Source organism: Pipistrellus hanaki (assembly GCF_964339955.1).
Source record: "Pipistrellus hanaki genome assembly, chromosome: 2".
NCBI classification, from domain to species: Eukaryota; Metazoa; Chordata; class Mammalia; order Chiroptera; family Vespertilionidae; genus Pipistrellus; species Pipistrellus hanaki.
Window position 1 is genome coordinate 149227073 of NC_140504.1, and position 14182 is coordinate 149241254.

The window sequence follows — 14182 nt, forward strand, 5'->3', positions numbered from 1 at the left end:
TCTTTGGATAACAATATGTGAGCTTTATGTGTAAACAGGAAGGACTTGGTATTTACTTATCGACATCATTAACAAGCACTTAATTGAACATTGGTTATGTGTTATGTACATGACAGCTCAAATAAGGTACAGCTCTTTCTCCAGAGTAGTCTTTCAAATATAGTCCCTGACTCAGCAACCACCTGGGAACTTGTTAAAAAATGCAAATTTTAGAGCCCCACCCCAGACCCATTGAGTCAAAAGTTAATGGAGTGAGGCCAATCAATTAGTTTTTTTTAATTAAATTTATTGGGGGTGACATTGGTTAATAAAGTTATGTAGGTTTCAAGTGTACAATTCTATAATCCATCATGTGAATTGTGTGTTCACTACCCAAAGTCAAGTCTCCTTCTATCACCATTTATTTACCCTCTTCTATCTGCCCTCACCCCACTTTCCTTCTGGTAACCACCATACTGTTGTCTGTGTCTATGAGTGTTTGTTTGCTTTTCTTGTTTGTTCATTTGTTGCTTTCAGTTTTATATCCTTCATAGGAGTGAAATCATATGGTTCGTGACTTTTTCCATCTGACTATTTCACTTGAGCATAACATTCTCAAGATCCATCCAGGTTGTCACAAGTGGCAATATTTCATATTTTCTTATGACTGAGTAGTATTCCATTGTATATATGTACCATATCTTCTCTATACCAATTATCTATTGAAGGACACTTTGGTTGTTTCATGTCTTAGCCATGATAAATAATGCTGCAATGAACATAGGAGTGCATGTATGTTTCAAATGTTTTAGGCAAATACCCAGAAGAGGGATTGTTGATATGATAACACTGGTCTTAATTTTTGAGGAACTTCCATATTCTTTTCCACTGTGGGTGTACCAAATTAAAATGGCCACGTTACCCAAAGCAATATACAGATTAAATGTAATCCCCATCAAAATTTCTAATCTGTTTTTTCAATTGTCTTCTATGTAATCTGAGACAGGTTTAAGTTTAAGAGCATTTTCCCTGTAGGAACTTCCAGTCTAGTTGGAGAGATCAGACAACTCCTGGGGGAAAGATAACAAGAACACATGTTAACTGCAGGGGAAGAGGCAGTGCAGCACGTTCTCAACCTATTTTTCCAATGGGAGCACATGACATGATATCCTGTGGACGGCACATTTCAAAGACTGTGACTGTAATCCCAAGTGTACTTTCTATAGCCACACACCTTTCTTTCCTTGGAAAATGCATTCATAAAAAAAGATTATCAGTAGTCAATCACTTGTAACACAACTTAATCACGGCACCCCAATATGTTATAACAACATTGCTAAAAAACAAAACAAAAAACCCTACAGTTATCAAAATTGAGAAACGTGGGCACACATTAGACCTGAAAAGAAGAGCAGCCTTAATCAAGTGGAAAGGAAGAAGATAAACAATCCAGAAAAAAAAAATAACAACCTTTAGAGAACATACAGAAAAATAAAAAAATAATTTAAAAAATGTTGCCATAGGAAGGATTAAAATAAAAGAAAAACAAGTATAGTTGACTCTTGAATAACACGTAACACAGGTTTGAGTTGCAGGGGTCCACTTACATGTGGATTTTTTCAATAAATTCCTGTATTGTTTTTGATCTATGAATGCTGAAGGCTGACTATATGCATTCATATACTGCATTTTACATAAAGAACTTGAGCATCCCCAGATTTTGGTATTATCAGGGTTTCTGGAACCAATTCCCCTTAGATACTGAAGGACAAATATATTTTTGAGGGTTCAAAAGTTACATGCAGATTTTTGACTATGTGAGGGTGGGTACTCCCCAAACCCTGTGTTGCTCAAGGGTCAACTGTAAATAAAAAACAGAAACTCCATACTGTTCTCCACAGTGGTTGCACCAGTCTGCATTCCCACCAGCAGTGCACGAGGGTTCCTTTTTCTCCAGGAGTTTCCTCAAAAAACTGAAAATGGAACTCCCATTTGACCCAGTAATCCCACTTCTAGGATTATATCCCAAGAAACTAGAAACACCAATCAGAAAGGATATATGCACCCCTATGTTCATATCAGCACAATCTACAATAGCTAGGATTTGGAAACAGCCTAGGTGCCCGTCAGCAGATGATTGGATCAAAAAACTATGCTATATCTACACAATGGAATACTATGCTGCCATAAAAAAGAAGGAATTCTCATCATTTGCAGCAACCTGGATGGAATTGGAGAACATCATGCTGAGTGAAATAAGCCAGTCAATGAAAGAGAAACACCACATGACCTCACTCATTTATGGATAATAAAGAACATTATAAACTGATGAACCAAAAGATAGATACAGAGACAGTAAAGCAACAAGCAGACTGTCAAATTACAGCAGGGAGGGTAGGGAGATCTGGGGGAGATAAGAGATCAACCAAAGGACTTGTATACATGCATATAAGTACAACCAATGGACACAAAACTCTGGGGAGGAAGGGTATGTATGAGAGGGGGATAATGGTAAAATATGTACACAGATAATAATTTAATTAAAAAAATTAGAAAACCCCCCACAAAATAGGGGTTTAGAAAGACAGGAGAAGAAAAACATTAGTACAATTTTGGCATGTAGAGCTTTATCTAATCACTCTCATTTTCAAAATTATGCTGATTAGTAATTTCTCCACTGACACCTCATTTTATTGTCTGAAAACAAAAAGTTTGTGCAGATTAAAACAAGCTTCTTTACCTTTAAAACAAAACAAAACAAAACAAAACAAAAAAACAAAAAAACAACAACACAGAAACTACCACCAAAAACCGGTTTGACTCAGTGGATAGAGCATTGGCCTGTGGACTGAAGGATCCCAGGTTCGATTCTAGTCAAGGTCATGTACCTTGGTTGCAGGCACGTCCCAGTAGGGGGTGTGCAAGAGGCAGCTGATCGATGTTTCTCTTTCATTGTTGTTTCTAACTCTATATCCCTCTCTCTTCCTCTCTGTGAAAAATCAATAAAATATATAAATATTTATTTTTTTAAAAAAACAAAACAAACAAAAACACAAACTACCATTCCTGGGACTTGCAATGGTGCCAATAGATACCAATCTGGAATAACTTTATATCTGCAGTACTCCATACTCTAAAAAAAAAAAAAATCTGAATCACAACAAATTCTATTACATTCTGAGCTGGAGAGTGGAAGACAAAAAAGCAGAGTGAAGACAAAGTAATGAAGCCAATTATTTTAAAAACAAAGTGATGAGAGCCTCTGTAGTTTACCTGTTTTGCCTTTCAAAGCAAATTTCCTATGAGATCATCAGTCCTGTGATCACCGCTCCTATTCATTGTATCATGGTAGCACCCTGCCACTTCCTCCCCAATGTGTGCAAAAAAAAGAAATGAAAAGAACACCTGGGTTCCATCAAGGGAAAATTGCTACTCTAATGAAAACCTTGCTTTAAACAACAAGTGCACCATCTGTGTGTGTTTTCATGGTGATGGGTATATAGGACTGCCTTTCTCTTTTTTTTTTTTTTTTTGCCTTATGAAATATTTATTAAAAGTGAAATTTTATCAACCACAATAGTGTACTTCTTTAGGCTTAGGAAACACTGCCTCTCTATCTCTCCCTGTTTGGTGACTAACAGTACATTTTCTGCTTTGTAGTTCTATGTGTGTCTTATTTATTCATGACAGATCACAAGAAATGGAAGAATACTGTCTGAAAAAGAATACAGACTAAATATCATGAAGAGGGATCACCAAAAATATATCCGGGAGTGCTTAGCCCAGGCTATTTTTCATAAGGTCCTTGATATGGAGGTACAAGTATTTACGCTTTTCTTTATAACTGGTATTTTCTAATATGATAATTAATAATACTTCTGTATCCCGAGGCAGAGACATTCTTCTTGTATTTCATTAAAAACGAATGGAATAAGGTGACCTGAGAAATGCTCTATATCTCTCTAGGTAGCAAGGAGCCAACAGACTAAAGTAAGCTTTTCTCCATCTCAGTTGGAGAAAAATATGGACACGATTATATATAATACTTTGTGATATTTAATTTAACAAATGTAGATTTCTAATCCATAATGGCTACTCTAAAACAAAACCACCCTCACCATCTGTACCTCAATTTCCACTCGCTAAAAAAAAAAGTGACATCTGTTTAAATATCAGTAATTCCACTGCCATGAATTATTTCAGATTGTTATTTTTTTAAGGCTCCGAAGCTCAGCCGTATGCTAAATTTCAAGGAATAGGCATTGAAACATCTGCTCTCCCTCCTACTTTAGGCCACATTGGTCAGCATGGACTTACAATCAACAACATTTCTTTTTAATCTGACATGGCATTTTTAGTAGGATATCTAGCTAACTTGATAAATTATTTTAGCCTTGCACCATGAAATTTGTAGTTTCAAGCATCAATACCATTTTAATCTCTGTAAAAAAGCAAGTCACTTCTTGGCTTGAACATAGAGCAATAAATCAGAAAACTTGGCTCATAAAACCATTGACCTGTGGGCGCAGTAAACATTCATGAACAACTGTAGAATCATCAGTAAACCACTACTAAGTTTAGTGCCACTGAAAATTATGCAACCATTATATTGAGCAAGTGTTGTGTTTAGTTAGGATGTATGTGATCTGTTAATTTAGGAATCCATTTTGAGTTTATATCATGTGCATGAATTATGTAGAATCACTGTTTATGGTCCCTAAATCCACTTGTTTATGAAAGTATTAGTTGCAATTCTATAACTAATGTTAAAAAAATAATAAAGTGTAAAATCAACCTATACCTAGTTTCAAATTTAATCAGTAGGCACAAAGTTCTATATTAGCCTTGATCCTGGAGGTTTTCCAAACTTTCATATAACTGGCACATAACTGGCAAATATGCTATTATTTAAGCATCTTTTTATATTCTTAAAGTTTGGAAAAAATATCTGAAATAAATGGTAAAAATGTAATATCCTATATAATAAAGAGGTAGTACTCAAATTAACCCTCACACCCTCACAAGATGGCTGTCTATGACCAGGCTGGCCAGGGGTTAGTGAGGGACAACCAAACAACTCAACAAGCAGGCTGCGTGGAGCAACCAGGATGGTGTGGGGGGGGAGGGCAGTTGGGGGCAACCAGGCCAGAAAGAGGGGCAGTAAGAGGTGACCAGCTGGTGAGGTTGGCAGTTAGGGACGACCAGGCTGGTGGGGGTGGTGCAGTTGGGAGGGACCAGGCCTGCAAGGGAGGGCATTTGGGGGCCATCAAGCCTGCAGGGGAGGAAAGTTAGGGTGACCAGGCCTGCAAGGGAGGGCAGTTATGGGCGATTAGGCCAGCAGGGGAGGGCAGTTGGGAGGGACCAGGCCTGCAAGGGAGGGCATTTGAGGGTGATCAAGCTTGCAGGGAAGGGAAGTTAGGGGCAAATAGGCTGGCAGGGGAGGGCAGTTAGGCATCAATCAGGCTGGCAAGCAGAAGCAGTTAGGGACAATCAGGAAGACAGGCAGGCAAGCAGTTGGGAGCCAGCAATCCTGGATTGCAGAGCATACAGGCTGGGCTGAAGGACACCCCTCCTGCACGAATTTCATGCACCGGGCCTCTAGTATAATATATAATTACAAAATATAATATATCGATTTATTAACAAATAGACTATTTCTCTCTAAATTGCCACATTTAGTTTAGGATGATGCTATTACTAATTAGTTCTGTTAATATTCATGTATTCATTCATGCAACAAACATTAATATGTATCAGGCTCACCTATGTATCATTATGAGGCTATGTGATGTATAGCTGCAAGATATAATTAAAAAAACAAAACAAAACACACAACACACTGTAGAAAGTGATCAAATTCCAAAAGAAAGGAATGGGCAGACTGAGCTCAGGAAAGTAGGGATTGGTGGCTTCCCTCTGTGAGAGTCAGAGGAAGCTGCACAGAGATCCTGCTATTTGAACTGGACCTTGAAAACAATGAGCCCTCACATGAAACCATGAAAAAGGCATTTCAGGGAGTGAGGTTACAGAGATATGACAGGACATTGCGGATGGGAAGGAAAGCTCACTGAGGCCAGACTGCACAGTGGGTTGGTTGAACGGATGGAAGGAAGAGACACTCTCCAATAAGCTGGGGCCCAGTTTCTGGAGAGCCTTCAATTCCAGTGCTTTTGAATTTTTGCTTTGAAGAGATCAATACTACTAACAACCAAAACAAAAGCCTAGGTTTGGAGTATAGGTCATGAGGCAATGAAACATTTTTTAGCAGAAGACTGAAACAAATGAGCAGAGCTGTTTTAGAAAGATGATGTTGCTAAAAATGTGGGAGATGGATTAATGAGCTGGAAAAGATTGGAGGTGGGAGGTCAATTAGGAAGCTGTTGCCAAAGGGTGTGAGCTAACAGCAGGAGCTGAAACACTGGGGAGATGCAGCTGTCTGCAGAGACAGGGAAGAGGGAGGAAGACAGACACTGGCTGAGTGAGGAGGGGTGAAGAAGGAGTCCAGAGAAATAATGAGGTTTCTAGCTTGGCAGGGGGTGGGGGTGTGTGCATTGCGGGAGATCAAGAACAACAACAACACAGGCTGGAAACGAACCTTCCAGTGGTGAAAAACATGCCTGCGAGCCAGGAGAGTCTCACAAGTGTCAGAATGGTTATGTAAGATGGGTACTGGGACAGGAGAAATCCAGTTTTGACCCAGAGGACAAAGACAGTGGTGGCCCTGATAAAAGCAGGTCCAGGGGTGGTGGTGATGAAGGGTGGTGGGAGTGGGAGATTTTGGTGATTGGGAATAAATGGAAGATGGAAAGTGGTTGACATAGAATCTAATCAAGTTTGGTGAGAAGTGGGAGAGAGAACAGAAGGGGAGACTGAAAAGGGAAGTGTGATGCTGAGGTAGGGAATGACTGAGTCTGCACAGTCTCAGGGCAGCCGGAGAGGCTCAAGAACAGGAAAAACACTTCACAGTGCTCTCAGATGTGTATGAATAATTTCAACTCAAATTATATACAGATTACATGACTAACATATTATAGAAAAATTGGAAAACATAAGAAAGTATGAAAAAGGAAAATAACCACATTAACACCTCCTCTCAGAGATAATTGCTTCTCTTTTAGTCTCTATTCATATTTATACATTAATAAAAGCATGATATTTTTGAGAAGACCATGGTTTTGTGGAAAATAAAAACCAATAACAAAATAAAACAAAAACCCAACAACAACTAAAAATTCAACCACTGTGTGATTTGAGGAAAAATTCATGGTCCTCAGCCTTCTTTTGTAAAATAAGACTGCTTAGCAATTAGAGTTGTTCAGGAAGAGATGATGTACAAAAAATGCCCCCCCCCCCCCCAAGCATGGGGACAGGCACATAATATGAACTTGATAAATTAAATTGCAATTCTGTGCAATTCTGTATCTTCCTTTCTTTGTGTATTACATATATTTTCCATTTTTTAAAAACAAAATATTTATAACTTAATTTTTATGATTCTATTATATGGATATGCCAAAAACTTTTTGGTTAAGATATGCCAAAAACTTAACCATTCTCTTTAAAGTTAATAGTGCTTTTGAATTTTTGCTTTGAAGAGATCAATACTACTAACAACCAAAACAAAAGCCTTTTCATATATATATTCAAATATATTTTTATTGATTTCAGAGAGGAAGGGAAAGGGAGAGGAAGATAGAATCATCAAGGATGAGAAAGAATCATTGAACTGTTGCCTCCTGAACAACCCACAATGCGGATCCAGCCTGCAATCTGGGCATGTGCCCTGACAGGAAATTAAACCTCAACCTCCTAGTTCATAGGTCGGTGCTCAACCATTGAGCCATGCTGGCCAGGCAACAAAAACCTTTTATATAGTATCTTTGGGCCATTTAGATAGTATTATATGTACATTAAAAAAAAATCCAGATTTCCTCCTACGTTTTAGAAGTGAAATTTATTGGTAAAAGGAAGGGACACTTTTACCTATCTGAGGTATATTATATTGGCTTTCTGAGATATATGATATTGGCTTTCTAAAGGGTTGTACCAATATATATTCCCACTTGCACACTAAAGCAGGTGATTCTTCTCCATCTCAATGACAGGAGGGGTAATTGAGACTCAGTTAGCTGGTAGGCTTATTTTCCTTTAAAAAAATTGTTGCTGTAATTGATATGAATCTCCACTCCATTTTTCCTGTATGCTTAGCGTTACCATCAGCTTGAAATTACAAAGAAACTGGAGACCTTAGCCAGAAAGGAGCGAATTCAGAGATTTAAGGTAAGAAGACCCATAACTCTCTTTCATCTCATAATATTATTTTACGATTTTGGAAGCCAATGATGCTATTATTCAAGTTTCTTGGGGCACTTTGGGATAACTTATAGCTGAGGTCAAATGATGGTTTCTCCAAGCCTAAATCTTGGCCACCATTATTACAAAAGATCATGACAAAATAGGAGCTGCCCGTGCAAAATGTTTTATGAAGCACAAAGAAAATTTGAAAACTTTCAAAGAAAAACTTGAAAACATTATTTTCAGACCTGGAATTAAGTTTTTGTATTTTCTTGGCTGATATGTGATAGAGGCCTAAGGATTTTTTTTTGTTGTTGTTGTTGGTTTTTTTTGTGTTTTTTTTTTTTTTTTGTCTTAAGAAGGTAAAAATAAATGGAAATGTTTTTGATGTATTGAATACAGGGCATTCTAAGAATTATTCAATGGCACATTTTTATCCAAATGTGACCCTAGAGAATACCTGGTAGGAAAAATCTACCTTAGAGCATAAGATTTAGATATTTTGTATAAAATATTCAAAATTTCCCGTTTGTTTTCTATTCTTGTATTTTATATTCTTCTTTGAAGTAAACTTAGGAAATATATAAATTTGAACCAAGAGACCAGATATTCAATTAGGCATGTTTGAAAGGTTTCAATGTAGGTTAGCAGTTTTACTCAATTTCTTGAGCTGTTCAAACTTACATGTTGTTATTCATTTTCTGTGTTGTATTACAAATGTGAGGCCTAAGACATTTCACAAACTGATGAATATTTGTAAAGCCTCTGTAGAGTGACTTGCTATCTAAGATAGTAATGTTTCCCTCTTGCCTGATAGACTCAAACCTTTGTATTTTATCATGGCCAAAAGATAATCTTGTTACAAAACTGCTGTTAAATAACAGAAGACAGGTCAGTTTTTCAAGATCAGAAGCGTTAGGGTGTAGAGATTTGTGATTAATTCAACTTTGCCAAATCTGTCCTATATCAAGGACTGAGTTATAGATTCTATAATTTACTGCTGACCTGTTGATGGAGAAAAATGGTCACTGGAAATAAAGAGTGACTGGTGCTGCCTGAAGAGGTGTGTGATCCACTCTCACCCAGTGAGCCTACAGCATTGGAAGATTTGTGATAGACACTCCAGTTCCTCCTTGTATGCTTTTCACTTGTAACAATCTTCACTTTACAGCTGCACTTAGTGAAAGACCTACTAGTATGTTTTGGCTTCTTTTATGTAACATGGAAACAACGTTTTCTTAGAGTATTATGTAATAATTTGAAATATAGATTTTTTAAATTGATTTTAGAGAAGAAGCGGGAGGGAGAGGTAGAAACATCAATGATGAGAGAACCATTGATTGGCTGCCTCCTGCACACCCCACACTGGGGATCAAGTCCACTCAACCCAGACATGTACCCTGACTGGGAATCAAACCATGAGCTCCTAGTTCATAGGTTGATGCCCAATCATTGAGCCATGCCCACCCAGCTATTTAATAATTTTTTAAGGTAGAAAATTAATACTTTCTAGTATTCTCTACTGATCAGAGTAGTGAGGAGCATTATGCTTCTTATAGTGATCTGCTTAAAGCCGATTAATGTATGTGTTTGCTAAAACTGAGAATACACTGCTCTTGTAGCTATTTCTTTGAATAAAGCAGACTCGGTTTCCTGCTTATCACTACCATGCCCACTTCCCCAGTACAGCTGTAGAAACCTTTTCTGCCTATCCTGATAGACCTCAGAAGGAACATTTTGAAAGTAATGACAATGGACTTCTTTAGTCATACAGAATTTTTTACCTGGTAGGCACTAACCTAACCTGGTTTTCTAATTATGCATTGATCTGTTAAATTACTTTCTTATTCTAGGGAGAGCCCACAAGATGGTCTATAGAAAAAAACATGCCAGTGCTCTCTCCCCACCCACCAGTGGGCCCAAAGACTAACCGTGGTTGTAGTGTTCTGGTTGATGAAGGACATTCCAGTCCAATAACAGTGGTGAGTTATATTAAACTCTCTGTCATGCACCGTCCCAACAGAGCCATTTATAATTTCTTACTCTCAGAAAGAATGCTCTCTGGTTAGATGTCTATATAAGCCTGAGACTTCTACTGAATAAAGTCATAGTCTTATATCTATTCAACTCTGTCTCTACTGAATGGCCCACCTCTAATCAACATCACCCCTGTTGAATTCATTTTGCCTGTTACTGCTAGGTCAATTTGCTTTAGGAAGAGATTACTTATGTTATTTACATGCCCAAATACCTTCACTTACTTTGTGTCACCTATAGAAAACCACAGGCTCTTTCACTTGACATTTAAGACCCTGAACCATATGACCTCAATTTAGCTATCCCCACAATTACCCTTTAGCGTCCTGCAATGCAGCAAATTGAACTACTAGTTGTTCCATACTTGTACTATATTTTCTGACCTCTGCATTTTGTTCTTGCTGTTCCTTTGACTCTCACCTTACTGTAGCGCTTACTTATGCACACAAATTCAATGGTACTCTGTAGCATTTGGGGCCAGTACTTATATTTGGATTTCATTTATCAAAAGTATGTGCACATACTCTAAGATAAAAATAATTAAATGTGCAGGAATTTTATTTAAAGAAATTGCACACTGACCTTTTCTTCTAGTTTGATTCATTTATACAGTAGAGGTGGTATTTGCTTGGAGGAAGGTAAGGTAGCTTGAAACAATATAGATACAGGAAAAGATTTGCAAAACATTTGCTGGGGCTTGATGGTTTAAGCTGTAAATGAATTGCTTGATTACGTCTTTATTCTTGCTTTGTGTAGCCTAATGTATTTCCTTGTTAGCATGAACAATTTTTTTTTTTTAGATTGCACAATGTTTATGGAGACATTGCCGTGCTTTCACAGATTGCTAAAGCAGGTTCATTGTTCATCACATATAGTGTTAAGCTCTGACATTTTTCAGAAGGTAAATATGTTTTGACATTTCCGGGTGAACAGCTCAAGTTATGAAAAGCAACCGCCTTCCCTTTGTTGCTACCATATTTCCAAGCTTCATTTAAATGCATACATACACAAATAATTCTCTTATTAGGTGGCAAACTCACTAGACTCTCAAAAGCTTAAACTGGGTGAAACAAAAGAAACAATCAAGTGCTGTTTTCTATCTTCCCACCTGTTTCCGAGTGGAAAAACCCTTGAAAGGCTTTCTTTTCAATTTTCCAGCTGAACACCCTCAATAAGTAGTTTATGATACATCCAGGAGATCTTAATGTGGCAGGAATGAGAAAGTAATTTAAAAATTACAGGAAACACTGACACCAGCACTTCAGAAGCCTTTCTATCTGGTAAGCCACAATTCTTCACTTGGTCACCCCCTGTGGCGAGTCTGCACTGTAAGGGATACCTATTGTCATCTTGGCATTGTAGTTTCCATTCCACAGAAATTCAAGTCCTCCTCTTTGTTTTCCCAACCTGGATACATATCCTTTAAATCTGACTCCTGACCTGACCTCCAAGTGCCATCGAGACAAAGAAAAAAAAAAATCCTTTGGGGATACTGCCATCGATTTTTCGCTTTTAACTTTCTTGAGCAAATAAGGAAAGCATCCAGTGAATAGTTATTGCATTTGGTCACTAATTGCACCTAAACTTTCAAAATAACATATAAGCGTTTAGCTGTATTGCTCCCATTAAAACTCTGGAAAGTCATTCAACTAATTCTGCACAGGCTTGGAAAATGCACCCCCTGAGATGTTCCACTAAGAATTAGAAATGCTCAGCTAAGCTGAATAATCACCAGGTAGTCAATTTCGATTCACATTCTGGTACAGATTTGAAAATGTTAAGCTACAGTGTCATGTTTATTCCAAGAAAATATATTATGAACAATTTAAAATATAGCCAATTTAACGTGGCTTTTGATGTGAACTACAACAGTTTGTAGCTCACAGCTGTTGGTTGAATGGTGCAGATTTGTTTTTAGAGATAAATGTAATCAGTTAAACATTTGATTGCCACACTCATCTAACTGAGTGATATCTGTATGCAAATGCAGAGGAGTAAAATTTAGAGCACAACAGCCCATTGATCATGTCCTAGTTTATAGGAACCTTCTTTTTTGAATTCCTACATTCGATTTTCAATGTTCTTGTGTTCAGTTGGATTATATGACAGGAGTCTTAAGGCATATGGGTTTCACGGAGTTCAAAGGAATTCTTTTGGTGATCTGATTCCCTTGTTCAGAAATCTCTAGCTTGTTTTGTTTTGTTTTTGTTGTTGTTTTTTGTTTTTTGTTTTTTGTTTTTTGTTTTTTGTAGGTGGGTATTATGACCTGGCACTTTTGGACTCAAATAGGCTTATGTTCTGTTTCCTGAAATCCAATTCTTGTCAGTTCATTGGGTTTTGTGTCTTGGTCAGGATATAAGCTTGTGCATAGATAATGCGCATGCATGGATCTCAGCTCTACTCTATAAAGTCATCAACCAATCAGATGCTCCTCCAAGTGCATGATATGGAAGTTTCATATGTCACTTCTGCTCACATCTTATTACTCAAAACTGAGCATATATCTATACGGAATTACATGAGATGCTAGGAAATGCAGTCTTTATTTGTAATAGCCGTGCTTCCTGATTAAAATTCTATTACTTGTGAAGAAAGGAAAACAGAAATTGGGGACTGTTATCTTTGTCCCCTTCCTGTGACTGGCTTACAACTGCTTCTCTTCTTACTCAGATGTTCACCAGTTTTTTGCTTTTCTCCTCCATTTTCTTCTGTTGCTCATCCATTTGAATAAAATATAACTGCTTCCGGGACCTTTAATTTTCTCATCTCATTGGCTTATTCCAGATAACTTTAGTTCTAACTGCTGTGAGTTCCCAGGTATGCTTGTTATATTGTCCCTTTAGTAGTATTTGTATGGGTCATTTGGTACTAATTGTCTTGTGTCACTCTTAGATGTCAAAAATTACTTTTTAATCTCTTCATAGTGTCTATAATTGGAATTCAATATATATTGACTTAATAAAATCGGATATTTATCACATATGACATGCTTGTCAGGATGGCATGGAGACCAACTTTTGGTGGTAGAAGCTGCCCTATCATTTTTTAAAAATGTATTTACACTTTTATGTAGTTGAGTATTTTGTTCACCACTCTTTAGAGTCAATGTATTAAACCTCATTATGAGTCATTTGTATACTATCCTCACACCCTCGGGTCTAAAAGTGCATGTATTTTTCTTAACAAGTTTTTTATTATTTTATTATATTAGAACAATTGGGCCAAAAGCCTTGTTTTTTCCCCCTCACTTTTGAAACATCGCTGCTCTTTATAGTAAACCCATAATGTTCTGTCAGTGCCACAAAAGACGGCCGCCATGTTCCATACTGGCATGACTGGTTCTCTCGGCAGTATTTTCTGGATTAGAAAGTGTATCAGTCAGGGTCTCATCAGGAAACAGATGGCTCACACAAATAGGGTAATTAGGAAGGGTTTAATAAAGAAACTATTTACAAAGAGCAGACAGGGTAAGGAAAAACTGCTAGGGATGTTTAGCCTGCTGGGGTCAGCCCAATGGGGAGGCACACCACCTTGGCCTGTGGGGGGGAAGAAGGGTTTGGACAGAGAGCCTGTCCTACTTGTAAGCTGGGAGAGAGCTTCCTGATAGAGCCGTGCACTTGGTGGAGGGCCCCAGCTGGCCCATCGCAACCTTGGCGGGAAGGGTCCAGAAGAAATAAATCACCCATCTCATTTCCTGCTATCTTTTGATCTCCTGCCAGTGCCTTTGGCCAAATCTAACTGGAATCTGAGGTCAGTTGGTATAGTCCATGGAGAAATGACTCCCAGAGGCTGCAGCAGGAGAGAGAAGGGACAAAAGAGGGGCAAATGGAAAACTTCCAGCCTGCAAAAAAAATCTCAGTTTTGTTCACAA

At 37.8% G+C, this 14182-nt stretch overlaps 1 protein-coding gene across 1 annotated transcript in view; it reads left to right on the forward strand.

Annotated features, from left to right (window-relative positions):
- The window catches only part of ERICH3 (glutamate rich 3), a 104030-nt gene that overhangs the window by 24605 nt on the left and 65243 nt on the right, over positions 1–14182 (forward strand). Inside the window, exons 3-5 of the mRNA XM_084873890.1 lie at positions 3670–3795; positions 8188–8259; positions 10128–10256. Of these exons, the coding sequence (XP_084730016.1) occupies positions 3670–3795; positions 8188–8259; positions 10128–10256 (327 nt within the window). The remainder of the gene's footprint in view (positions 1–3669; positions 3796–8187; positions 8260–10127; positions 10257–14182) is intronic.